This window comes from Biomphalaria glabrata, chromosome 5 (genome assembly GCF_947242115.1).
Source record: "Biomphalaria glabrata chromosome 5, xgBioGlab47.1, whole genome shotgun sequence".
In the NCBI taxonomy this organism is placed as follows: Eukaryota; Metazoa; Mollusca; class Gastropoda; family Planorbidae; genus Biomphalaria; species Biomphalaria glabrata.
In genome coordinates this window covers 49261015-49287349 of record NC_074715.1, presented here as the reverse complement: position 1 = coordinate 49287349, position 26335 = coordinate 49261015, and the positions used below count along the sequence as shown (strand labels likewise).

Here is a 26335-nt window from a genome sequence, read left to right as displayed (position 1 = left end):
TCAATGAACCCCCATGGTAATTCATCCTAGATGTTTGATGGGAAGGCGGTTCATAAGTGTAGCATAACTCGTTCAAATGTTTGAGTTTCCTCCCTTGGACCATAACTTGATATCAGTAGTTTATAAGTGTAGCATAACTCTTTCAAATGTTGGAGTTTCCTCCCTTGGACCATAACTTGATATCAGTAGATTTCCAGCTGAATGAAAAGTTACATTTGAGACCTCTTGGTCCCTGGTGTAAATATCATCTGTCTCTCTTGCCTAATGTTAATGAGTAGATTGTGCCTACAACATAATTACTATCCACAACAAATTTCAAACATAAGCCAAATATGTATGTACACTTTATTTATTAAAACACTTGTGGCGAATTTAAATATATAAATATATGTATATAAAAAAAAAATTCCTTTCGTTCCTTTGATTTCACTTATGATCATATTGGTTTAGTTGGGGTTTTTTTTTATGTCTCCCTAAGTTTTGTGCCATCTCACCACATTACAGAAGGTTACATGTTATAAGATGACTGTTACAGTTTAACGAATCAACAAAAGAGTTCATGTCACACAAAAAAATTAAAAACCACCAGAACTGGAATAATTCATTCCCTACTGTCAATCAAAAAAAAAAAAAAAAAAAGTTTTATTCTGGGTCTTGCAAGAATTGGTCTTCTGAATCAGCTATCACAGCTTCAGGATCTGCTAATTTAATCTGTTTAGAAGAGAAATAATATTCAGTTACTAGATTAATCAATGGAAGAAAAGTGTTAACATTTTAGGGGTACAATTAAGAAATCTACGGCTTTAAAATGGAAAAGCACAATAAGTAAAAATCTTTTTTGACAGAGCATCTATAACTATTACAAAATTTGTAAGGAAGGATGCAGAAACATTTTATATAAATAACTATTTTCTTATCTTCAACTGACAAGCCTTGCACTAGTTTGGAAACTTGGTACTGTATAATTTACAACATTATGAGAGAGAGAAACAGGAAGATAATACTGCATTACTCTTTTAGATCTCTAATGTTAAAATATTAGCTTCAAAAAGGTACCTTTTTAAATTAGTAAATATCTAGATGTGCTGCACTGAAACTATATAGATTATCCATTCCTTTAACTAATTTTTTTTTACATTCATAATATTGTAAAATCTTAAATGGTAGCCTATTTCTGTCACTAAATAATGCTCGTTATAAATTCTTTTCTCCTCTTTGTGTCTTACAAAGCTTATATTAACTGTGTCTAGGTGGATTCTAGTATTTTTTTCTTATCCCACTTCCCATTCTCAGATCAAAGATGAAATTTATCACAATTATTCATTGTCAGTGCCAACATATGAATCAATAAAAAAAATTAACCAATTAATTTTATTGGTAATTAATTTCCTTTGTTTTATATGAAAATAAAGCTAGGAGTATTGAGAGATATGGCAGTGATTGAACAGGCTCCTCTTTCACTTAATATAAGCTTTGTTTTTTTTTCATAATTTTTTAATTTTGCTTTTTCAAAAAAAGAAAATGCTCTAATCCAAAATCCTATCTTTCCCTATTTTTAAATTATAGCTAGGTTTGCCCAAATATGTACCCAAATGAGGACAATCAACAAATAAATGTATGATTATTGCAAGGAAAACTACTTTAATAGACTTACGTACCTCAGGGATAGGGTATTGGGTAGGTTCTGGCGCATTTTCTCTTCCAAAATCTTTCATCACACCACATTTAGGTACATCATCTTTCCAGACTCCTTCAAATACTTGACCAGTGTCCAAATAGTAAAATTTACCAACTCCATTCTTCTTGTCGTCTTTCCAAGAGCCTTCGTAGCGATTTTCATTAGCTGAACAGACATGCATGCATATACACCATTTTTTTAAGTGAGCTAAATACAGTGTTTGGATAACTTATAATTCCTGAAATAAAAGCTAGACCTAAAAAGCCATTGACTAAGAATAGAATAGACAGAAATCTTTCCCTTAATTTTGGTGTGCATGATACAGGTTAAATGTTTTTTAAAAAATGTAAAGTAGTAAGTAAAGTTCCCCTTTCAGACCTTGTGGTCCATAGGGCAGATGATGTAAAGGTCATCTGTTTCTGTGGCCCAAGGTTAACAAGGGTGTCATGTGGCCAGCACAATGAACAACCCCCTTTACTTTTCCCGGACTAATGTTGGGTACCCATTAGAGCTAGGTGGACTCAGAGGTGCCCAAAGATCCCAAAATTAAAAAATCCCAGTCTTCACCGGGATTTGAACCCCGGATCCCAGTTCAGAAGCAAAGGACTTGACCACTCAGCCACCACGCCTGTTAAAAAAATATGCCAGACTAAAATTGTTAGGGGACATTCACACAGTGTTTTCCAGGACTTAGTGTGGCCCCATGATGGACACATCCATAAGATGAGATGGATAGGCAAACTTAAATAACACTATAACCTCCAGTGGGCTTTTACAGTACTGAGTACATAGTATGTGGTGAGAAAGAAAAACAGTGGAGCCCACCCTTGTCCCTTTCCCAATGCTATTCCTGACAAAATAAAAACGTTGCATGCCTCAGAGATGGCCATCTTATTGTTTAATGTTGGTACAGTGTAGGAATATAATGGACAACCTCATAGGATTCATCCTCTGCTTTGGCCAAGGCAGAGTGCCAGATGTGACTGAAGGAGTCAGAGCACAAAACAGCACACTTTTTTTCCTTGGCACAGTCTGCAAAAGAGCTCACAGCTCAGCAGCAATAATAAGCTGCCTAGAAGAGGAAGAAGAAGAGTCAGAACACTCCATACAGATGGTATTCAATGATACTTTAGTTGATGGGGGACTTTCCAACAGAGGGGACAATCATGACAAGGAGCTAGATTGAAAAATAAAATCCCATCATGCATCCCTTCATTAGGAACTACATTTTGATATTTTGTCACTCTGAAAATTCACAATAAAGTTTCATTCAAATAGTAAGTTTATGCAATAGCGTAGCTAGGGATTTAGGGGCCTGAAGTGGAGGCAGCCTTGACCTCTTTAGGACACATGCATTTTGACATTTGACATCATGACATGGGGTAATGTTATTAATAAATATATAACTTAATAATATATAACTCAGGTTACTCCCTGAGAGTAGCCCCGCATGGAAAGACTTAATCTGTGTGGAATACATGCAATAGGGTCACTACCTTATATAACATCATGAATAACAAAATTACGTAGCAGTGGCATAATATTTAATGTAAAAAAAAAAAAAAAAAAAAAAAAAAAAAAAAAAAATTATGGCACTCTCCTTTGGGGCCCCCCTCTAGTAGGGACCCTGGGGGACTTTCAAATTTTAACCCTCCCTCCACTACGCTGCTGAGTTTATGATGTATTATTAAAATAATAAAATTATTGTTTCAAAAGATAAATATCAACTGAATTGGCAAACATAGAACTTACTTAGTCTCAGCATCCCTTGGCCACTCCGTTTGTCATCATACCATTCTCCTTCATAAATAGTTCCATCCTCATAATACATTCTTCCCCAACCTGACCGCTTCCCAGCATACCATTCTCCTTCATAGAATTTATCATCAGAGTAAAATTCTGTGCCATATCCCTAGGAATATAAAACAGGCATCGAAATTTAATTTTAAAAAATTTACTAAAATATTTATACTTGGCAATTAATAACAAATATTATCATTCAGTATTTATTAAAAATAATTCCTTTTTTTTTCCTCAAAAACACTTAAACAAGTTACATAAAAAAGAAAAAGTGTTTTAATCAATTTCTACTCTCCTGATGACCAATCTCCAAATATTTCTTGTAATTCTTTATTTTGCAAGAAGTCTTTCAAGTAAGCTATCACACGTTCTTCTATTACAATTTCTACATAAAGTGTTGCACAAAATGTACACCTACTTGAAAATCTATTTATTCAACTCTTTACTAAATACAAAAAATTTTGGAGTAAAGAGTGTGAATAGCACTGAAGTATATTCAAAATACAAAGAATCATTTGAGTTGAGAACAGTAATATCTTATCTTATCTTATATAATACAGACGTTACTTCAAAAATACCCTTTGAAAGCCAATTTAATTTTTAAGATTATTCTATTTTGAAAATCATAAATGTCAAGCCAGAGTTTTCCCTGTGTGGCCAATTAGCTAGTATTTTTTTCCCAAAGAAATACATAAACAATAGGATTTCTATCAGAATTGCAGAGCTATTTTTGAAATTAAGAGTTCATTATCTAACAAGAGGTAATGAAAAAGGTATGTATCAGAATTATTTTACTTAGACAGTACAAATGTTTCTCAATTTCCACCTTTTTCCCGACTCAAAAATGTAGATTATGATATGTGGCCAGCACAATGATCAACCAGCTTTACTTTCCCCAACTAATGTCTGGGTGGACTAAAAAAAGTGCAAAAAAATCCTGAAATTAAAAATTTCATTCTTCACCAGGATTCAACCTGGACTGTTCAGCCACTGTCCCTCCAGATATATATAAAATGTAACTATCTTCTCTTCTGAAAGAACAGCTGTAATTTTTATGATAAAATATAAGAGTATCATATTATCAAGTAAAACACTACATTAATTTTTTAATCACCCGAAATTTCTCTTCTTCAAATATTTTTAGATATTTTCATACTTCAGAATGCTAAAAAAAAGTTTCAAAAGTCTAATCTTACATGTCTGAGATCATTCTTCCAGCCTCCAGAGTATTCCTTGGTGAATCCACCTTTACCATCAGAATGTGTTAACGTCCCAAACCCACTTCTTTTCCCCTTTTTCCAGTCACCATCGTAAACTTTGTTTGTTTCCTTCCACTTGTAAGTTCCTTTCCCTGAACAAATAGAGAATAGAATCGTTAGATTTACAACAAAAAAATAAAACCCTAAACAATAATTTACAAATATAAAAAACTAGACCTAATAAAACACTCAGGAAGACACAAAGATAAAGGCATATTTCTTATTCCCATTGCTAGGGCTAATTTATACAAGTGCTCCTTCTTCCCCATGTGTCCTTACTATAGAGTATGGAATGGATTGCCTGAATAAGCCAGGAAAGACAACGACTTAGCAGAGTTTAAGTAACTGATTAACATGCATGACTGAATTGACACATGGATACACATAGACATTATAATCTACTTTTTTTTCAAGTAATAGGACATCTGTAATAAATAAGAAGATAACAATAGCTTCAAATGTTAATGTGATTTACACTACCTAATATAACATGGGGGCACGGTGGCTGAGTGGTTGAGCGCTTGGCTTCCTGGGGTCCTGGGTTCGAATCTCGGTGAAAACTGGGATTTTTAATTTTGGGATTTTTAGGACGCCCCTGAGTCCACCCACTCTAACGGGTACCTGACTTAAGTTGGGGAAAGTAAAGCCGGTTGATCGTTGTGCTGGCCACATGGCACCCTGCTCGTTAACCGTTGGCCAAAAAAACAGATGACCTTAACATCATCTGCCCTATAGATTGCAAGGTCTGAAAGGGGAACTTTACTAATATAACATATAAAAACATCATCTAGTCAATACCATGTATCATGAGAATAAATGTATTATTTGTTGTTATTATTTAGATCTAGAATAGATCTATGTATAAAAGAGCTATGTTCCTGTAGGATGTAATAATTTAAAAATCTCGAGGAGCATATAGAATCATGTTGAACAATAGATCTAGATCTAAAATTAAAATGAGAATGTTTACATTGTCATATTCATGACCCCCCACAAACAGGTGCAAAGGGGTGGACGTGCACTCCCCTGGATACCTAGTAGCTAAATTTTAGTCAATTTTTAGCACCATCAAATAAATAAACTTCTTTGAAGTAGCAACTTAACAAGTAGACTAGTGCTTCCATTTTACAAACAAACTACGGCTGTAAGGACAAATAATTATTTGTAAAATGTTTTGAATGTTCCTGCAAAGTTGAAAATAATTTAATTTACTTCCTAGCCCAAACCTGCAGCAGGATGACGGGGGATCACAGCAGACAGGGTATAAACTCAGGACTATCAAGAAGTCTGAATGACAGTCAGAATGACAGTCAGATGCACATACCACACGATTGTTTTCTACAGAGGGATTTGATGTGTGTGTGGTGGGGAGGTTCACGAATACTATTCTTTAACTCTACTGTAACAAGAAAGTTTAAGATATGACTATATATTTTTTTATAAGTATATTCTATAAGCCATAGCCATAGGTTGCTATTTTCACTCCCATGCAATAATTCTGATAGATCTATATCTAGATTCTGGGCCTAGTCAGTCTAAATCTAGATCTTAATATAAGAAAAAACAGACAAATATAATACAAACCATGTCTTTTGTTATTTAGCCATTCTCCTGTATATTCATCTCCATTTACAGAGTAAATTGTGGCATGTATCCCCTTTTTCTGGGCAAGATAATCCCACTCTTTCCATAATGGTTCGCGAGTTTTTGGTGGGTGAAGAAACGGCATTATAAATTGTCTCAACTAGATTTCTAAACTAGAGTCTAGACTCTAAACTCTAGATTTCTAGAGTAGAGCCCAAGAAAGGGTAGAATGATGGTTAGAATCTTAAATTTTCCGTTACTGTTTTTCAGCGCTACTAGATAGAACAAGATCTAGTCTATTTATATTTTTGTCGAAATGGAAGAATGTTTAGCACCATTCGAATAGATAGATTTATCTACATTTATAAATTTATTAGTCTATGTGATGTTAATTTATTAAAAACTCAATGACTAGATCCAGCTGTGTTATTTCAAATGATGTTACTGTGCAATAATATTTACTTCCGTTCGTAGTCATGGAAATCCAAGGGGAATAATATTTTAGATCTAAATAAAGGGAGTCACCATTTGGAAATTTATTTATTCTGTATTTATTTAGATCTATTTATTTTCATAAAATAATAGATGATCTAGATCCAATTTTTAAGATTTATTCTTTTGTACTTTAGTCTTAAATAAGTTTGAGAGTTAAAAAAACAGCTAAAATTATTTTCCCTTCTCATTAGCCTGCTGAATGGTTCAAATACCTAGTCCCTAGATCTATATATAGATCTAGATGTATATTGAGATTACTGTACAGTACTTTACGAATTAAAAGACACTGATAGTCTTGATTGAGACTTTAATTAAACAAAACCGAAGGATGGTTTAATTAGTAAATCGTGTTGCTAGATTGCCGTTAAAAATCTAAAAAGCTTATAAATCTATCCATTCAGTATTTTCTTTTACTATTCTAGCAAATTTATCTGAAAAGAAAAATACACTCAATGTGGTGACGATGGTTCCATAGTTCGAGTCTGCTGGAGGTTTGGTCTTTCAACGGAAGCGTGGTGCTCAAACTTGTAAACAATTACGACTGATCAGTAATCTGTCTTCTTTCTACGCTGCGTAGGGCACGTATCCCGTATGGGGGACGAACGTATGCCAAAAGCAGTCTTTTTTTGGTGAGCTGAAAGGTGGTCATCGTAACAGAGGTGCCCCGCGCAAATGCTTTAAAGACCGGCTTAGGTACCAACTGGCTTTAAATGACATAGAAGAGAGCACCTGGTTGCAGGTGGTTTCAGAATAAAACAGCTGGAGGTTACTTACAAAAAACGCCGAAGACAGACGTAGATGGCGAAAAGAGAATCGACCACTGGTTGACAATGGTTATGTCTGTGTTGGATGTGACAAAATATGAGGTAGGGCTGCATAGCCACGTGAAATACGCAGGGGCGTATCTAGCCACGAGTGGGTAGTGCGGGCCGCGCAGTGCATCAAGCTGTAAGGGGCATCAAATTTTCCCCCAGTATGTGTAAAATACCTTGAGCTTTTATGTAAAACAAAAAAAAAAAAACAACGATAATATACTCTAAACCAGGGGTAGGCACATTACGGACTGGGGGCCACATACGGCCCGTCGGAGTGCTTTATATGGCCCGCGGACACCTACAGAAATCAGGTGTGGCCACAGATTTTACACATAAAAAATGCAAATATATTAAAATAAATAATTGTAAATATCTACAGAAATTATTGAAACTTCTGATTCTTATGATGAAGAGGCTAAAAAAACAACAACATTGCCTCTACTTGTCCTTTTAAAGGGGTCTTAATTACAGACAGTACCGAGAAGTAATCGTTTTTTGTTTTTTTTTTGGAAACAAAACATTCCGATGTTCAGTACCACAGTGGTATCCACTGCCTTAGCATGGGCAAGATATTGAGAAGATATGGAAGTTCAAGGAAGAAATGTTATGTCCCTTGAAGGGCATTAACTGTGACTTTGTAAGTAGGCCTAATACTTCTAATGAAGAGTGGAAGACATTCATGTTTTTCATTGAAAATATTGCAATGGGGTGTTTGCACATGAAATTTATGTGCATGTTAATTTGTTTTTATTTCTCCAGGTTAGCGAATGAAGACAGTTTTTATCATTTTTATTTGCTGGTAGGATAACAGCTAGTTCCTCAGTTCCGGAACATTGTGCACGAGCGTAAATATTTTACATTAAGTACAACTTTACATTTGTAATTAAATGTTGTGCTATAAAAGGACAATGATAAAATTTTAAAAACTATTCTCTAAATTACTTTCAGAAATCGCTAACTCTTGTTATTCCTCAATTGGTAGTGTAACAGAAATGAAAAGTTAATGTAAAATACAGTGCTGGTGTAAATGTGAATTTAATGACATTATACACAGTTATCTAGCGGATTTTTCTAAGCTGTGAGTATATATATACATATGCGGCCCTCAATTCCTAATTTTATTTTTAATGTGGCCCTCGATGGAAAAAGATTGCCCACCCCTGCTCTAAACTAAACGTTTTTGGAGATTGGCATGACAACATTACTGGTGATGCTCGAATAAAGCTTATCACACAAAGATCTGAAACAGTTCGTTATTTGGATAGTTCGTTCAGAGAAATCTATAGACATCACGAATCAATTAAAGTAAAGACGATAAAGCGTTCGTCCGGCTAATGCCGAAAAGAGAGAAAGAACTAGATTGCAGATTTATTTGACTTTTTTGTCTGTATTAGTAAAGAATTAGAATGCCATAAATGATAGCAAAGTTGAATTCATCGTTTTACGATGCAGAGCAGACATGTGGCGAGCTTAATAATCATCAAGAAATGAGGAGCATGCGTTTCACTGAACGAACCAGTACTTTTAATCCAGATTTGAATTTTCTAGACTTTCATCTTATACATTACAGACGCTACTTCGGTAAAGAAGATAATTACGTCCTACGCATTTCACGTATCAATCCAGTCATGCATGTTAATCAATGACTTAAATTCTGGTCTTTGGTTTTCCTGACTGATTCAGGCAACCCATTCCATTCTCTAATGGCACTAGGGAACACTTGTATGAATTTATTCTAGCGTATGGAAAAAGAACTGTGCCTTTATCTTTGTGTCTTTTTTAGTATCTCATTAGGCATTAGGTTTTGTTTTTCTGTTTGTAAATTAGGGTTCAATGTTTTATGTATTATAATTACTTGTATCTAGTTTCCATATGACAGTGTTAGCACAACTCACCTATGACAGTGTTAGCACAACTCACCATGACAGTGTTAGCACAACTCACCTATGACAGTGTTAGCACAACTCACCTATGACAGTGTTAGCACAACTCACCTATGACAGTGTTAGCACAACTCACCTATGACAGTGTTAGCACAACTCACCTATGACAGTGTTAGCACAACTCACCATGACAGTGTTAGCACAACTCACCATGATAGTGTTAGCACAACTCACCAATGACAGTGTTAGCACAACTCACCATGACAGTGTTAGCACAACTCACCATGACAGTGTTAGCACAACTCACCATGACAGTGTTAGCACAACTCACCATGACAGTGTTAGCACAACTCACCAATGACAGTGTTAGCACAACTCACCATGACAGTGTTAGCACAACTCACCATGATAGTGTTAGCACAACTCACCATGATAGTGTTAGCACAACTCACCATGATAGTGTTAGCACAACTCACCTATGATAGTGTTAGCACAACTCACCATGTCTTTTGTTGTCGAGCCATGATCCTATGTACTGATTTCCATTCACGCAATGGACTGGATTCAAGACGCCTTTCTTATTGGCTTTGCTATCCCATTCTTTCCAAAGTGGTTCTCTCTCTTTCTTCGGGTGTAGGAACGGCATTGCGGTTTCGTCTCGGTCAGCTTGTAAGCGTCAACGACATTCAAACGTACAACATTTTTTACAAATAAACGATACGTCGAAAGTGAGGAGAAAAACGGAGAAACAAAGTTGGACAACAATGACATTGACAAACTTCCGTCGTCTGCAAATAAAAACGGAAGTGGAATTTTTTTTTTTTTTAAAGTTGTGTTTGTTTATAAACAATGAAAAATTGCGTAATCGAAAATTGTTGTTAAGATTTTTTGACGCAAATGTTTGTTATTAAACAATTTCATCGAAGGTGAAAAAAAAATTAATAGCTAGCTTTTTTTTGTGTGTGTATCGGTGTACAGAATAAAGGAAGTGTTAATAAGGTTGTTGTTTTTAATGTTATAATTTTTCTGCACTTTTTTTTTTACAGCAGAATGAATGGACCTCATACACCAATCGTAAACAAACAACATGTGACAATATTGATAAAACAATGAAAATTACGTATCACGTGACAGCCTTTATGGATTGCGTAATTTGTAGAGAAGAGGTAGAGAACCACGTGGCAAAATGTTTGTTTACGATTGGTGAATGAGGCCCATTCCGCTAAGCTCTTCAGCTTTTTTTTTAAAGCTCATTTTGTTTAATTTAGTTGGCACAATTTAGGCCTACGTTCATTCTATGAACACATTTAGATTGTGAACATCCACAATAGTTTGTCCTAGACTGTAGATCTGTCACCATGATCAAGCACTTTCTGACAGCCTAATCAAATTGAGATGAAAAAAAACAAACAAACTGGGAAAGTAACAGACTGTAATATTAATAATAAGGCTTATTATACTAATGAGGAACGCAGCCCCTGCTGTGACCTACATATTTTGCCACATCCAGGGCAAGCATAACCATTGTTCGCCGGTGGTCGATTAAGATGTTATATTCGCCGTCTACGTCTGTCCTCGGCAGAGAAAAGAATAACTTAGGCCAAAGAAGCTAATTTAGATCCAACCCACACTTTTCGTAACTTACACATGCCTCAGATTAAATCGGATTCTCTGGACAGACAGGATACGGTCTTCGTAACTAGTTTCTTGTACAGAGAAACAAAAAGCTCAAAAAAACGTACCCATATCTTAGATATCTAGCCTATTGTAAACTAATTCTCACGTGAGACACTAACTTATCACAATTTAAAAGAACAACAACAGATGTTATAAATCACATTCACCACAGAGACGAAACCAAAATAATAATAACAACAATATAACAACAAAATAACATTAATAAGGACATTTCAAGTCTGTTTGATCCGATTTATTTAGAAATATAACTACAAAAATAAAGTCAAAAACTATAAAAGTGATTAATGAAATATAAGCTCGAAATTTGATTCGTATTTCACTAATCACACAGCTATTCAAATGATTACATTGTGTACTGCGATCAAATTATGTACATAATCCTGATTACTTAGATATAAATCATCACTGTACAGCTATACAACCGATGTAGCCACATTACACACACACACTCAAAGAAAGAAATAGCACACAGTCAAATAATAAGAAAGGTCAATAAAATGATTTTTTAAAATAAAGAAAGTGAATCTTATTTTATATACAAAGATAAATTTAATTAACATTGAATGGCATATTAGAATGTATAGATCAACACAGTGAGTAATCTACGCGTTTTGTTGCTTGTAAGTCTTTTATATAGTTGATGCTCAGACAATGCTATTCTACAAGTCATAACAAAGGTTTGGTCTAAAATTGATTTTTGGTTATAATAATTGTTATCTTCGTGGATATATATCAGTGGATTGGTTTCAGGGGAGATTAATTTGTCAAAAGATATTTAACAAAATAGACATTTGGAGGAAATCTTCAGTCCAAGGAGGATAACTCTCAGAGTTTTACTTGAATTCATCTCCCAGTATCATTGTTTTAAAATAAGAGAAATAGATCTATCGTGATTACGAACTTTAAAATACTTACAGTCTTCACTACACTACACTATTTTTCCCTAGTTAACAAATTTATATCAAAGACTGTTAGAGAATGGTGTATTACCACATTACCGATAACTAAAGATGCCTCTAACAAACATTTAAGATAATAGTAATATATAAGAAAAGATGAGATAACAGTAGATAATGTAAATGAATCAGAGTACAAAAGTAGATAGACGGATGTAGGTTATTAAAAATTTACCCTTTTTCAACAATGCACCATAACAGTGATGCTCATCCCAGAACACGCGGGCTATATCCGGTCTCTCTAAAGGTTGTGCATCACTACCTTATATAAAGTTCAACATCCAGATTTCAATGTCACGCAATCGGCACTTTGTTTCCCCCGGATTTGGTTTAACAGAATCGAACGCACGACGCCATCAGGTTTCGTCGTGCGTTGTCATTGAAAAGGGGAATACAAAGTGTCAATATGGTCACATATGGTCGTACTTAAATCTTGTCAAACAAAAGTCTGTTGTCTAAAGTTGACCATGTCCTTGTCCAGTCAGTGGCGTCCAGCAGTCTGAAGCTCAATATGCCCCCCCCTCTTTTTTTTAACAAAAGAATTTTTTTTTTAAGTTTAAATAAACAAAATATAAAAAATACTTTAAAAAAAAAAGCAAAGCTTATTTAAGGGTAAGAACCTCTCAATTGCTGATAGTTCTTTCAATACTGCAAGATTTATTTGCCTTTTCAAAAAAAACGAAACAAAATTAATTAATTTAAACTAATTAATTAACTAATTTTTTTAACTTTTTTTTTAAAATTGATTCATTTGTTGTAATCGACATTGAATAATTGTGCAATTTTGAACTTGATCCGAGAATTGGGAGAAAAAAAACCCGTAAAAGAATCCTGCCAGACAGACAGGAGTGAGTTAATAAAAGCTTTGTAAAAACGTCTTCTGGACTTTCGTCTGTATTTCCTGCAGCATCTGATCTGGCTATTTTATTTTCTCCCAAAGTCCTAAGTAAACATAGTTTATAAAAAGAATGAAAAAAATTTTTTTTAGATTAATCAATATATATATAACATATTGACGTTTAATTTTATTTAAAAGAAAAGAACATTTAATATACAGAGTGATCCAAAGCTAGGTGAACAGTTTATATTATTACCCTACTTGACATGATGGAATTTTTTTTTTTCATTTTGGGAGTCTTCAATTATAAAATTTATAGATCTATTCAAAACCATACAAAACGCAAACAAAAGAAATATGACGGTGATATAGCATAAGACATGCATCTTAAGTAATTCACACCGAAGAAACAAGGGTAAAATTATTTGTCCCAGCATAAATTCAGAGCATTGTGAATTGGGATTGTAAACAGTATGCGCCCTTGCGTTGACAATGCTAAGTTGTTTTTTGTGAGTAAATAGAATTGTAGGCAAAACAAAACAGCTGTTCACCTGGTGTTGGACCACACTCTATTCTTCTCCTGGTCTTAATGAAATGGTAGATTTTTAATGATCTAGTGTTGTTCCATTGGCAGCTTAAGCTTTAGCTTAGGGAACACAAAATATTGTTTTGAAGAAAAGCAAGGGCATAAACTACCTTAAGTTGATTACAAGAGGTAACATATTTCAAAAAGTTTACGGCCATATAAAATCTAAATCCGGTCCTGGTCAGTGGTACACAATATCTTTCCATGAATTGTCATTGTGATCTGTCTCTCTGTCAAATTCCTGTTCTAATGTGGTTGTCATTGTCATGTTTACTAGTTACCAATAACTACCTAACAGTTGACCTTGCCGTCATGTCATTTTCGTGTGCCTTTGGAGTCTTGTCATTGTCAGGGAACGGTCTCTGCTTTGCCTTTGGAGTCTTGTCACTGTCAGGGAAATGTCTTCACTTTGCCTTTGGAGTCTTCTCACTGTCAGGGAACGGTCTCTGCTATGCCTTTGAAGTCTTGTCACTGTCAGGGAACCGTCTCTGCTTTGCCTTTAGAGTCTTGTCACTGTCAGGGAGCTATCTCCGCTTTGGATGCTTTATCTTGCAGACACTGGCACCGTGCCTGACATTTGGACAGTTTCTTAACTTCACGGCATACGTAGTTCCGCTCCTCGCATTCCTGGCATTGGTCGCATGGAGCTACTGTATCATGGGAAGGTTTGTGACATGCGCAATTCATACTCATGACATCATTCTCATCTGGAACACACACACACTCATCACTGATTTCCTGTCTCGGGCACCTGCACCAGTGAGTGGGCGCCCTGATCACGGGAGTCAGCGTCATATTGGCGCAGTCTCAAACCGAGGCTTCTACAAGGGCGTCCTGTCTGGCGCCTTCTCCGTTGTTCATACTATGCTGCCTGCCGCGGCCATGACCATGACCACGACCAGAGTTACGCCCTCTGCCTCGTCCTCGACCGCGTCTTCTGTGGGGTCTTCCAGCTTCGCTGTCATCGTCTAATCGATTTCTGTTGAGTCTTCTCTCAAACCTTTGGCACGTGTTGTCTCCCTGAGGGCACTGAATATTTACGTATGTGCTAGTTTGGGTAGCATCTCTCGGCCCAAGTGGCTCGTCTGACTGTATCTGTTCGCCGTTTTCTGCAATAGTATCCAGTTGGCAGTGGCACGAGTGTCTACCAGAGTGAACAGTTTTCAGCACGCGCTCTGTAATCACATGACCAAGAAAACTGTAAGGGTGAGGAATGACCACAGACCTCTGTCCGCATCTACAACAAGAAAAACATGAAAAAAAAACTTTAAAAAAAAAAGATTATATGAAGTGTAGTTGTATCAATTAGTTTGGATCAGTCATGTAATTGAATTACTACTCTAGACCAACAACAATAAATCTGTGCGATTAGAAATATTTTTAGCGGCCCCCGAAAGGGGAAAAGACGCTTTTAGTTTTGTGGGCGGGAATGGGTACTTTATATTCCAGTAGCAATTCCTATATACCTATGCTCAGAGCGCTTTTGGTCAAATCTCATATGTGGATCAGTGTGTGTGTGTGTGGGGGGGGGTATCTAGGAATTGGTTTTCAGTAAACACAACTCTGCCCGAGTCGGGTGTCGAACCTCGAGCCCCCTTCTAGGTAGCCAAGCCAAGTTCAAGCGCACTATGCCTACTATAATAATTGTTTAACGTGTGCAGAATCAGACCCTGTTTAGGAGGGGGGGGATTACAGGGGCGGCCTTAGCAGTGCGCGGGGCCCTGGGCGAGCGTCATGTGCGGGGCCCTTTGCGTAAGGGTAGACTATATATGCCCTTACCACATCACTCTAACGGGTTAACGGGTGCATTCAGTCATGCATATTAACCAATGACTTAAATTCCGCCAAGTTACTTGTTTTTCATGACTTTTGTGAAAGGGCTATACCACGGGTTTTCAAAAAAAAAAAAAAAAATTTTTAAATACTCCGGCATTTTTTTTTTAACACGGTGATAGTTTTCTCACGTCTGCACGATGTCTATGCACACACAATTACCAAAAAAAAAAAAAAAAAAAAAAAAAAAAGCTTAATACGTCATCGCCACACTTTCTGGAAGCTGATTGGCCGAAATAGCTGTACAAGCACATCAACTGGTTCCTTTTCATACACCCTCAACCCTTTTTTTTTCCCATTGCAGACTAAACAGTATATTTAATATATACGTATCAGATTGTAATGCGACATAACAGTGCTGCATGACACTTTTTAGAACGTAACACCAGCAGAAGTCAAGAAAACACTGTATATTTGTTTAGTACTTTTCATTAAAAAAATCAATTTGTCAAAAATTGCATTTATGTTACTACAAATGTTATAAATGACTCTTTCGTATAAAATTTTTCATAATGCAAAGAGTAGTTGAAACTTCATCACTATGTATTTTACTATAAAAATCCGTTTGGGCGTCGATGTTTATATACGAAATAAAAGATTTAGATTTGGTTGCTTCAATCTACGTTTTTTTTTTTGATGCCAATGTGAACTGTTAAACGATGATAGCCTCTTAGAATCGACACGTCATTAGATGCTGTCTTTACTGAAGCTGAGCTTAAATGGTAATCGGTATCATAAAGATACTGGGAAATATATTGAATAACAAGTCCTAGTTTATGAGAACTGATTTAGTTTTCGAAGTTGGTGACCATGAAATCTTCCTTCGCTGGGCCCCCCTCAGGCGCGGGGCCTGGGGCGGTTTCCCCACTTGCCACCCCCTAAGGCCGCTACTGGGGGGAATATTTGGGAATAAAGTTCGTGAGGCTAGTTTAAATAATAAATGGCTCCCCAATGAACATTCTTAGGCCCACTACTGTTTCTAATTTACATAAATGGCCTAACATCTAACTAATTAATGATCGCATAATATATAGAACAATAAAACAATAAAATATAAGAAATGTTACTAAGAGATTTAGAGAAAGCTCAATAATGCGAGTCAAATTGGAGCATGTCTTCTTGTGTCTGAAGGCATCATGTATTAGAAATAATATGAACATTAAATAAATACAAAATAATTTTCTTATTTGTGGTAAGTCAGTTACTCAGGCTAAATACTATACAGTGTTATAATAAATGTAAAGAAAAACTGTGGAATCCGCATATTGGCGAAACTATTTAGAAATCCAACAAAGCATCAGGGTTACTGGAAACTTTATTTTACAAATCAAACAATAACATACAACGAAATTGAATATGCCTCCTTTTGTTTGGGACCCTCAAATCAAGAAAACAAGGAAACAAACGCAAAATAGAGAAAAGAGATTTATATTTTAAAAAATTTAAATTCACTATTGACTAGATTAACAATAACACCATTAGTAAAATCACTTATAGATGATTTAAGACAGGAGAATAAACAGTAAAGCTGCAATGATACATAAAACGCTGCACCACCAATACAAAAATGCGACTCACCTGTCATACACAATGAAGTCATCCTTGTTTCGCCTGAAGATCTCCTGGTACATAGTATGCTGCTCGTTGTCTTGGATGACGGGAATGCTACTGGCCTGCTGCAGGTTGGCTATGCTGTTCCTGGATATAGACTCCCCTCCGTTCACGATGACCATAGCAATGTCCGGATAACCCTCACTGGCAAGTCGGCTCTTTAAAGCATCAAGTCTGAATAATAAAGAATTGTTGAAGAACAATCATAAATACAGTTATAACCCCGCTCCCGAGCCGACACTGATTTGTCCAACACGTGGAAGAGATGACATGTTAATACTTATCTTTTGTATAACATACAGACATTACTCCAAAATTACGTCCTAAAGTGTGTTCCTACTTCAACCTAATTATGCATGTTAATCAACGGCTTAAACTCTGCCCAAGTCACTGGTTTTCCTGGCTAACTCAGGCAACCCATTCCATGCGCTAATAGCACTAGGGATGAAGGAGCATTTGTACAAATTTGTCCTGGCCTATGGAACAAGGCATGTACCTTTATCTTTGTGTCTTTCTGAGTATTTTATAAGGTGATCTGCAAGTCATGGGAGTTTGAGCTATCTGGGACTAAGAGCCATCCTTTGTGCTACCAGTGAACTGTAGTGAGGACCTGGAGTGACACTGGGAAGTGTGTCGGTGGTCTGTACTAAGATTTGGGTAGGAAAGGACTGGTGCAAATTAAGACGCCTTGTAAATTGATAGCTGAAGTCCATGACTGTGTGTTTAATAATTGTAAATAAATACATCTGTTATTACTTCCTTTCTTTGAGTGTTTGCTTTAGATTTATAAAATACATTGTGGCTCTATAGACCTTCCTAGTTCCTACAACCCATGCATGACCAGGAACTTTTACGAGGTAAGAGGCTGGGGAGAAAACACGAAACATCTGGTTATATTAAACCGAAACCCTCTGCATGGGATCTTTTTTTTTCTTCATAATAATGTTTTAAAATAATGCCAATACCAGGCCACTACTTAGCTAGAAACAATGTTTTAAAATGAGGCCAATACCAGGCCACTACTTAGCTAGAAACAAAGTTTTAAAATGAGGCCAATACCAGGCCACTACTTAGCTAGAAACAATGTTTTAAAATGAGGCCAATACCAGGCCACTTATTTAGCTAGATACAATGTTTATCATAGGATCGAAACGTTCTGCAAGATACCTATATTCATATATTATCTTCTTATCTTATATAATACAGACGTTGCTTCAAAAAAGAAGATGATTACAAGCTAATCGTCATACATCTAGTCGTGCATATTAACCAATGACCTAAATTCTGCTAAGTCATTAGTTTTCCTGGCTAGCTCAGGCAACCCATTCGATGCTCTAATAGCACTAGGGAAGACGGAGCATTTGTACAAATTTGTCCCAGCATATGGTACGAGGAATGTGCCTTTATCTGTGTGTCTTTCTGAGTATTTTATATCATTGAAAATCACATAAGTGGCGTTCCAAAAAGCGATCAACGCGCCAATATCTCTAATTAGGAAAATCGGCATAGACATTTGATCTTCCTAAGGTCTAAAATCATCGCTCCTTTCTTTCAACCAAAACTTCGTAAACTGTGGGCAGGGTATGAAACCGGGGACAATCGAGAAGTTCGAACGACAGTCCAGCGCTCATACCGCATGACCAGGAAGCCACCCTGATTAAAGTTTATGTACAATTAATCTAAAGTTAAAATTACCTCGATGCTTGGGTAATGCAATAGGAGCAGTAACCTTTCATAAGGGCGACCAGTACCACCTTACCACTATGCGTGGCTAAAGGGTTCTCTCCCAAGGTGGACCTCCATGTGAATGCACTGCACCTCTGTGACGTCACTTGCGGTGTCAGAGCCATAAGCAAACAGCCCAGGCCAATCAATGACCCTAGTTCTGCTGTCATTTTCTTCGTTTGAGTTAATTAGATTCTGTATAGTCAAAGAAGAAAAAAAGGTTTTATTAGTTTTTATTGTCTAACGTATTGTTAAGTAAACTGTTTGACATGAAAACACAAGAATCAATTTAAAAAACAAATTAACCTTAGTTAACTATTGGTAATTAATTATTTTGTTTGGTATCTCGAACAAGGAAATGAAATTGTACTTGACTGAAGTGGTACAAGCTGAATTAGTCCCCTCTATAGGTCGCCGCTTTAAAGTAAATTTGTAAGAAACAATAGATAACTATACAATATTCTGTTGTCATAGACAACTCACTAGCAGAGTGATTTGTGTGTCGGCTTGAGGGGGCTTGAGCCATGAGTTCAAATTCAGGTCGTCCCCCTGCTTTTTTTTATTTTTAAATAATAAATGCTTTTAAAAAGCGGATACAGTAAAAAATAAATTAATCCAGATATTCCTTTCTCCCACCCCTACTCCATTTTCCCAACATGTCCAGTTAAGTGATAGGATCACAGCGCATTGGGAAAGCTAAAAGCATGACATTGCGCCAAACAAAAAAAACATTGGTAAAAAATATTTCTAAACGCACAGATTTATTGATGTTGGTCTAGATCTGTTACAAATTTAATTACATTTCGTATAAGCCTTTTTTTTTTAATTTTATTTTTTATTGAATTATATAACTTGTTTTTAAATTCTGCTTAAAAAACTCTTGTTCTAAATGGCGCCTGTACACTTTCTATCATTCTTATTTTCACCTTCTGCGATGCTCACGTTAACTTTCGATAGAATCTTAGTTACTCCAACTTAAACCTGATGGAAAGCGACATATTTGTTAAACCTGAATAGAAAGATACATTCTTTTTCTTAATTAATGCTAAAACACGAGAGCGCGACTCTGAATAAAGCTAATCTGTCAGGAAAAAAGACGGGGAGAGGGCGGGGCTTTTACGTTAGCTATGGTCCAAACGCAAATTATTTATAACCATGAACCTATGATCTATAGGGCAGATGATGTAAAGGTCGTCTGTTTCTGTGGCTGATGGTTAGCGAGGGTGTCATGTGGCCTGCAAAACGACCAACGGCCTTTACTGTCAACCAAATCCTATGGTACCCATTAGAATTGGGTGGACTCCCGGAATTCAAAATCCTAGTCTTCTCCAAAATTCTAACCCCGGTTCGGGAGCCAAGCGTTTTGCCACTTAACCATCATGCCCTCTAGAGTAGGAAGTTTTAATTTTTGTTATTAAAGGGTGCTTGCAAATCATCATCATCATCACTCCTTTGAGTTCCTCATGGAACATAGGGCCTCGACAAAAAACACGCCACTCTCCACGGTCTCTTGCTAGTTCCTCATGGAACAAAGGGCCTCGACAAAAACACGCCACTCTCCACGGTCTCTTGCTAGTTCCTCGTGGAACATAGGGCCTAGACAAAAACAAGCCACTCTCCAGGTTCTCTTGCTAGTTCCTCGTGGAACATAGGGCCTCGACAAAAACACGCCACTCTCCACGGTCTCTTGCTAGTTCCTCATGGAACATAGGGCCTCGACAAAAACACGCCACTCTCCACGGTCTCTTGCTAGTTCCTCGTGGAACATAGGGCCTCGACAAAAACACGCCACTCTCCACGGTCTCTTGCTAGTTCCTCGTGGAACATAGGGCCTCGACAAAAACACGCCACTCTCCACGGTCTCTTGCTAGTTCCTCATGGAACATAGGGCCTCGACAAAAACACGCCACTCTCCACGGTCTCTTGCTAGTTCCTCGTGGAACATAGGGCCTCGACAAAAACACGCCACTCTCCACGGTCTCTTGCTAGTTCCTCGTGGAACATAGGGCCTCGACAAAAACACGACACTCTCCACGGTCTCTTGCTAGTTCCTCATGGAACATAGGGCCTCGACAAAAACACGCCACTCTCCACGGTCTCTTGCTAGTTCCTCATGGAACATAGGGCCTCGACAAAAACACGCCACTCTCCAGGGTCTCTTGCTAGTTCCTCATGGAACTTAGGGCCTCGACAAAAACACGCCACTCTCCACAGTCTCTTGCTAGTTCCTCGTGGAACATAGGGCCTCGACAAAAACACGCCACTCTCCACGGTCTCTTGCTAGTTCCTCATGGAACATAGGGCCTCGACAAAAACACGCCACTCTCCACGGTCTCTTGCTAGTTCCTCGTGGAACATAGGGCCTCGACAAAAACACGCCACTCTCCACGGTCTCTTGCTAGTTCCTCGTGGAACATAGGGCCTCGACAAAAACACGCCACTCTCCACGGTCTCTTGCTAGTTCCTCATGGAACATAGGGCCTCGACAAAAACACGCCACTCTCCACGGTCTCTTGCTAGTTCCTCATGGAACATAGGGCCTCGACAAAAACACGCCACTCTCCAGGGTCTCTTGCTAGTTCCTCATGGAACATAGGGCCTCGACAAAAACACGCCACTCTCCACGGTCTCTTGCTAGCTTTTTGATGGTTTTCCAACTCTTCCCGGTCTTTAAATTGCAAGTTTAAATTACATGTGCTTGTAAATAATATGGAAAAAAAAAATTTTTCGTAAGTCTATTGGTGGTTCGGCAAAAACAATGTGCTAACACACTTGCTTTAAATTTTAATCTTAACGCTGCCCTTGACCTTTGTGTAACACTTGTCCCGCGTCTGATTTAAAAAAAAAAAAAAAAGAGGTGACCTTGTTGTGCCAGTTTCTGGGGACTGTTTATCTCCTCTTGGTTAGGCGCGCAACAACTGTTATCACTGTCTGCTCTGCACTGACACACGGTCATGTCAACGACCAATTTACCAGACATGACTTTGTACGTTTTTAAAACAATTTGGCCAATTAAACAATGTGAACATTAAGTAATCTTTTGTAACTGGTAAACTTTAACCTGGCTAGTAACCTCTAATCAAGAAAGGTGCATCCATGTTATATGAATAATGGCGATATTTTTTTAATAAATAATACAAAGTGAACTAAATATATCGATATATAATGGAAAGTCCTGAACAGGACACGAACAACCAACCCTGCCACTCGACAACTCTTTTCTCAGCAGCAACACTCGGCCAAGGAGATCACTCCTTCCCTTCCCTCTCCACCCACCAAAAAAAAAATATTTTGCATCGGTAGTTTGTGCATGTTGCTACCCATGGTCAGCCAAATGATTCCATCAAATTGGTACCCCGATCCGAAGCACGTTTCGGCACATTAGTTTATATTTGCACAAAAAAGCTTAGTCTGTGTGTATGTCATTTACTGATTGGTTGTGTGTGATGTGTGCTTTGGACAGTTGTTATTGTGCAATGTGTCAAGTCGAAGTCTCTTGGAACTAAGTCCATGAAAGCCTCCCCCTTTCCTTTTTCCATCAGCCTGTCTGGACTATCGGGGAGGTATCCAAGCAGATGTAATGTGTCACATCTCTATTTCCGGTGGCACGTATCCCAAGAATCTCGGGTCACCCTTCGATATAAAGTTCACGGAGGTCACGGTTAGAGCAACGGTTAGAGGTGGTCCGAAGGCCGTGCACACTAGGGAAATACCCTCATATTCCTTCTCTGCACCACACCAGTCTTGCAAGTGTTGAGGATGTTTTCAAGCACCACCAATGTCCTAGGCAACCCGACCTAATCGTCTCCTTTAAAGACCATTTCCACCCGACTGTTGTCATGATAGTCCTGAGTTCGAACCTCGCTCGTTGTATCCCCAACGGGGTCGTCCTACAAAGAGTTTTGAGCTAGTAGGTCAAAATAATCTTCATTTCTGAAGTAAGTCTGATAGTTGAAAATGTAGTTGTCTACCGAGATGTTACAATTTTCATTTCGAAATGCAAGAACGATCCTGACAATACGTTTCTTTTCATCTGGCCAAGCAATATTGTAAATGATAATTCTAAAGTGTGCATTATATTTGGTTACATAGTCAAGTGCAAACATCTTTATTCTCTAGTTTCAACTATAGACCTGTATTTACATAAACATGTATTTTTAATATATAGTGAATGGTAACAGAAAAGAAAATCTTAGTTGCCTTGTTTCTTAAATTGTTGACTTAGTTGTTGAACCATCTTATAATATTTTGTCTCGTATTAATGTAGCATTTATCATATATACTTCATGTTATTAAGGATATGAGACTCAGATATTGCGGGACTATCCAAGTAAATGTGTTGAATTTTGCTTGATATATAACGTCTTATAAGATGGTACTGGGAGCGCTGACAGCAAGAGGAAATGATTAATGCTTAAAAATGTTAATAACATCAACTGATGGTAAACTTGATAAACTTTCAAGGCACAATATATGTAGTTTATATATCTGTATAAAATATAGGCACTATAAGGCACTAATACGAACTGCATGCAATTATTTAGTTATGTGTTTAATGTGCCTATCAATGATAAACCAACACGGCTGCAAAAAAGAACAAATAAACTTAGCTTATCTTACCCGCAAGTATCTGGCAACTTTGGTCGTGTACAGCTCCAGACGATAAACAAAACTGAACGGTTTCTTGTCTTGTGTGAAGTTTGTTCTAATTCTTGTCCTACCTAGGTCAAGTATGTGGGCTATAAATAAAGCCTGGGGTTTCTCTTTTACTGTAAACAATTCTTTGTTTCAACTTTTTTTCTTTGTCATGGACATTTGTGTTTAGCAGAAATAATAATAATACTAGAAATTTTTATTTTTATTTTTGTATACATTATTCTACATTACTTTTCTAAAATAAATAAATATAAGGAAACAAAAAGATACTGATTATTAGTCTATTGGGGCCTAATGAAATTAAAATTGAATTGAGTAGCCAAGAAGAGCTACCATACTCGAACGAGTTTTTAACTTTTATAACGATTTGCTATTTGGTTTCCTCTTTTCCAATGAAGAAATAGATAGATCTAATTAATTTGGCGCTTTGGGACAAAATATCTGGTCAGAAAGAAAAGGAGTATATATTCTGCAACAAAATCACAGGGTTCCACATTCCACTGTTCCAGAATGAAAGAGTATTTATCGGGAAAGTAGAGGGAAATATTTTGTGAAATGTTTTAGATGTTTTAGATGTTTCAGATGTTTTAGATGTTTCAGATGTTCCTTCATAGTTGAAGGTATTTTACTTCCTACTCCAAACCTGCAGCAGGATGAAGGGGGGTGACAGAAGGTATGGTATGATCATCAAGAAGTCCGAACGACAGTCCAGCGCGAATACCGTACGACCAGGAAGCCATCCTCTGCAGAACTTTTACCAAACTTTAGAATTACAGATAAGGATTTTCGTATGCCAATGACAAAGTGTAACTAACTTATTTCGTATGCTTATGAAAAATTGTAATTATCTGTGGCCTGAGGACTTACTTTAAGCCTTGCAATGTTAGTATTAGTTAATGTTGATATTGTCTTTTTATGTAACACACATAAATGATTATTCTTTTAATGAATCACTGAGGGGACACAATATTCATGTTAAATTAGTTAAAGTTTAATTATCTAATTTCGTAAGCCTATGACAAAGTGTAATTATCTATGGCGCGAGGATTTGACTAAAGCGTTGCAATGTTTCTGTTAGTTAATGTAGCTATTGTCTTTCAATGTAAACACATAATTGCAAGTTCTGAAGGGACACAATATCCATGCTAAATTAGTTAAAGTTTAATGCCTTAAGACTCAATCATATTTATCAACTTGCAATAAAGTAGCTGAATAATTGTATTATGCGTTTCAGTTCTGGGCGAGTCTCTCCAGCTATCTCCACGTCGTGCCCATCTGCTTGACATGTATTCCTGGGCCGTCCGCTATTCCTCTTTCCTTGGGGGTTCAAGTTTAGGGATTACCTTGTTATGTTGGATGCAGTCTTGCGAAGGATATGACCTATCCATCTCCAGGGTCTCTGAAGGATATCTACTTCAATGGGATGCTGCTTTGTTCTTTGCCACAGTTTCTCATTCGAGATCCGGTCTGGCCAGCGGATCATAAGAATCTTCCTCAGGCAGGTATTGATGAATACCTGGATTTTTTTATGGTGGTTGTGGTGATTCTCCAGGTCTCTGCTCCATAAAATGTATAATTTCTACTTTGCTTTAAAGTCTTCTATCCTGAATGCTTTCTAAATTTAATGATTTTAATAAAGGTGTTACTCTAATCAAATATTTGTTTGTTATAAATCTCAATGCTCTATTTTGTGTCTATTCTAGTTTCTTATTGTTTCTTGAGTTGAGGGGTCCCAAATTCTATTATTGGCCTAACATAATCATTTAGTTTTATGTTGTTATTTGATTTGTAGAAATTCTTTTTTTAGGTGTATCGGGTGTATAGAATTAAGTAAGTGTTTATAAGCTATGTTTTTTTATGTTATTTTTTTTTTCTGCACATTTTTGTTTACCACAGAATCAAATTTTCTAATCTCTTCAGTTGTTTTTTTTAGCTCAATTTGTTTTATTTAGCTGACAAAATTTAGTCCTACGTTCATTTTAGCAACAGTGACATTTAGCTTATCGTGAAAATTCACAAAAGAATATAGATTAATTATTGGCCTCCTTCAGTCGTAGAACGAGTATGGTTCATCTCGAACACTTTTTCATATGGCTGTGGAGCCCTACTTTACTCTACTGTAATCATGAACGAACACTTTCTGACAGCTTAACCTAACTGTTATGGAACAGTGTATTTTTCTGTTGTGTTGTCTTTATATGAGAAACGAGTCCTTGTAATCACAACAAATTTCCGTAAGGATCAATAAAGCAGTCTTAGTCTTAGTCTTAGTCTTAAAATATAAGATAAATAAACTGTGAAAGTTACTGACTATACAGCAATGAGAATAAAGAGGAAAAAAAAAAACGTTTGCCAAACTAGCTAATTTAGACCAAACTCACACATTTTGAAACCTACATTTGCCTCAGATTAAATCGGATTCTCTGGACAGACAAGATGCGGTCTTCGTAACTATTTTCTTGTACAAAGAAACAATAGGCTCTAAAGCCGTAAGTTACACATATCTTAGATATCTAGCATATTGTAAACAAACTCTCACGCGAGATACTAACTTACCACAGTTTAAAAGAACAACTGATATTATCAATCACATTCATCATAGAGACTTAACAAAATAATAATAATAATAACAAAATAACATTAATAAGGACATTTACAGTCTGTTTGATCCGATTTCTTTAGAAATAAAACTACAAAAAAAAAAAACAAGGTTAGAAAGACAGTTTGTGTGGAAACACAAACTCAAAATAGGCCCCCTGAAGTAGTCTACTCAAGCAGGTAATAAGGCAGGTTTCAAAATTTTCAGAAAGAACATCAGATTGAAATTCTATCAAAGACAAATGACAGAGAAGAATGGAGAAAGAAGGTTGACAGATCTTGTGTGGTGCCCCAACGGTCCAACAGATCAAAGAATAGGT

At 36.7% G+C, this 26335-nt stretch overlaps 2 protein-coding genes across 3 annotated transcripts; both read right to left on the bottom strand.

Moving 5' to 3' along the window:
* Nucleotides 1-635: 635 nt before the first annotated feature.
* Nucleotides 636-10306, bottom strand: LOC106064256 (MORN repeat-containing protein 3-like). 2 transcript variants are annotated; one of them, XM_056030709.1, is made up of 5 exons: nt 10016-10306; nt 4675-4829; nt 3431-3590; nt 1659-1843; nt 636-711 (listed from the first exon to the last, which is right to left on the bottom strand). In XM_056030709.1, the coding sequence occupies exons 1-5, from the start codon at nt 10158-10160 to the stop codon at nt 643-645; spliced, it is 714 nt and encodes a 237-aa protein (XP_055886684.1). In that variant the 5' UTR covers nt 10161-10306; the 3' UTR covers nt 636-642. The 2 variants fall into 2 exon arrangements, with proteins under 2 accessions (XP_055886684.1, XP_055886683.1); XM_056030708.1 differs by lacking the exon at nt 10016-10306 and adding an exon at nt 6322-6786.
* A 1123-nt stretch (nt 10307-11429) lies between these two features.
* Nucleotides 11430-23535, bottom strand: LOC106050360 (selenoprotein Pb-like). The gene is made up of 4 exons (XM_056029175.1): nt 23382-23535; nt 18732-18956; nt 17004-17210; nt 11430-14829 (listed from the first exon to the last, which is right to left on the bottom strand). The coding sequence occupies exons 2-4, from the start codon at nt 18929-18931 to the stop codon at nt 14400-14402; spliced, it is 837 nt and encodes a 278-aa protein (XP_055885150.1). The 5' UTR covers nt 18932-18956; nt 23382-23535; the 3' UTR covers nt 11430-14399.
* Between the last annotated feature and the right edge of the window lie 2800 nt (nt 23536-26335).

Coding starts and splice junctions, on each gene's coding strand:
- LOC106050360 (XM_056029175.1), bottom strand. CDS start 18,931: ATGACAGCAGAACTAGGGTCATTGATTGGCCTGGGCTGTTTGCTTATG. Junction 17,211..18,731: donor TGCATTACCCAAGCATCGAG/GTAATTTTAACT, acceptor TTTATTATTCAG/ACTTGATGCTTTAAAGAGCC. Junction 14,830..17,003: donor GACTTCATTGTGTATGACAG/GTGAGTCGCATT, acceptor TTCTTGTTGTAG/ATGCGGACAGAGGTCTGTGG.
- LOC106064256 (XM_056030709.1), bottom strand. CDS start 10,160: ATGCCGTTCCTACACCCGAAGAAAGAGAGAGAACCACTTTGGAAAGAA. Junction 4,830..10,015: donor GCTCGACAACAAAAGACATG/GTGAGTTGTGCT, acceptor CTATTTGTTCAG/GGAAAGGAACTTACAAGTGG. Junction 712..1,658: donor CCCAATACCCTATCCCTGAG/GTACGTAAGTCT, acceptor TCTTCTAAACAG/ATTAAATTAGCAGATCCTGA.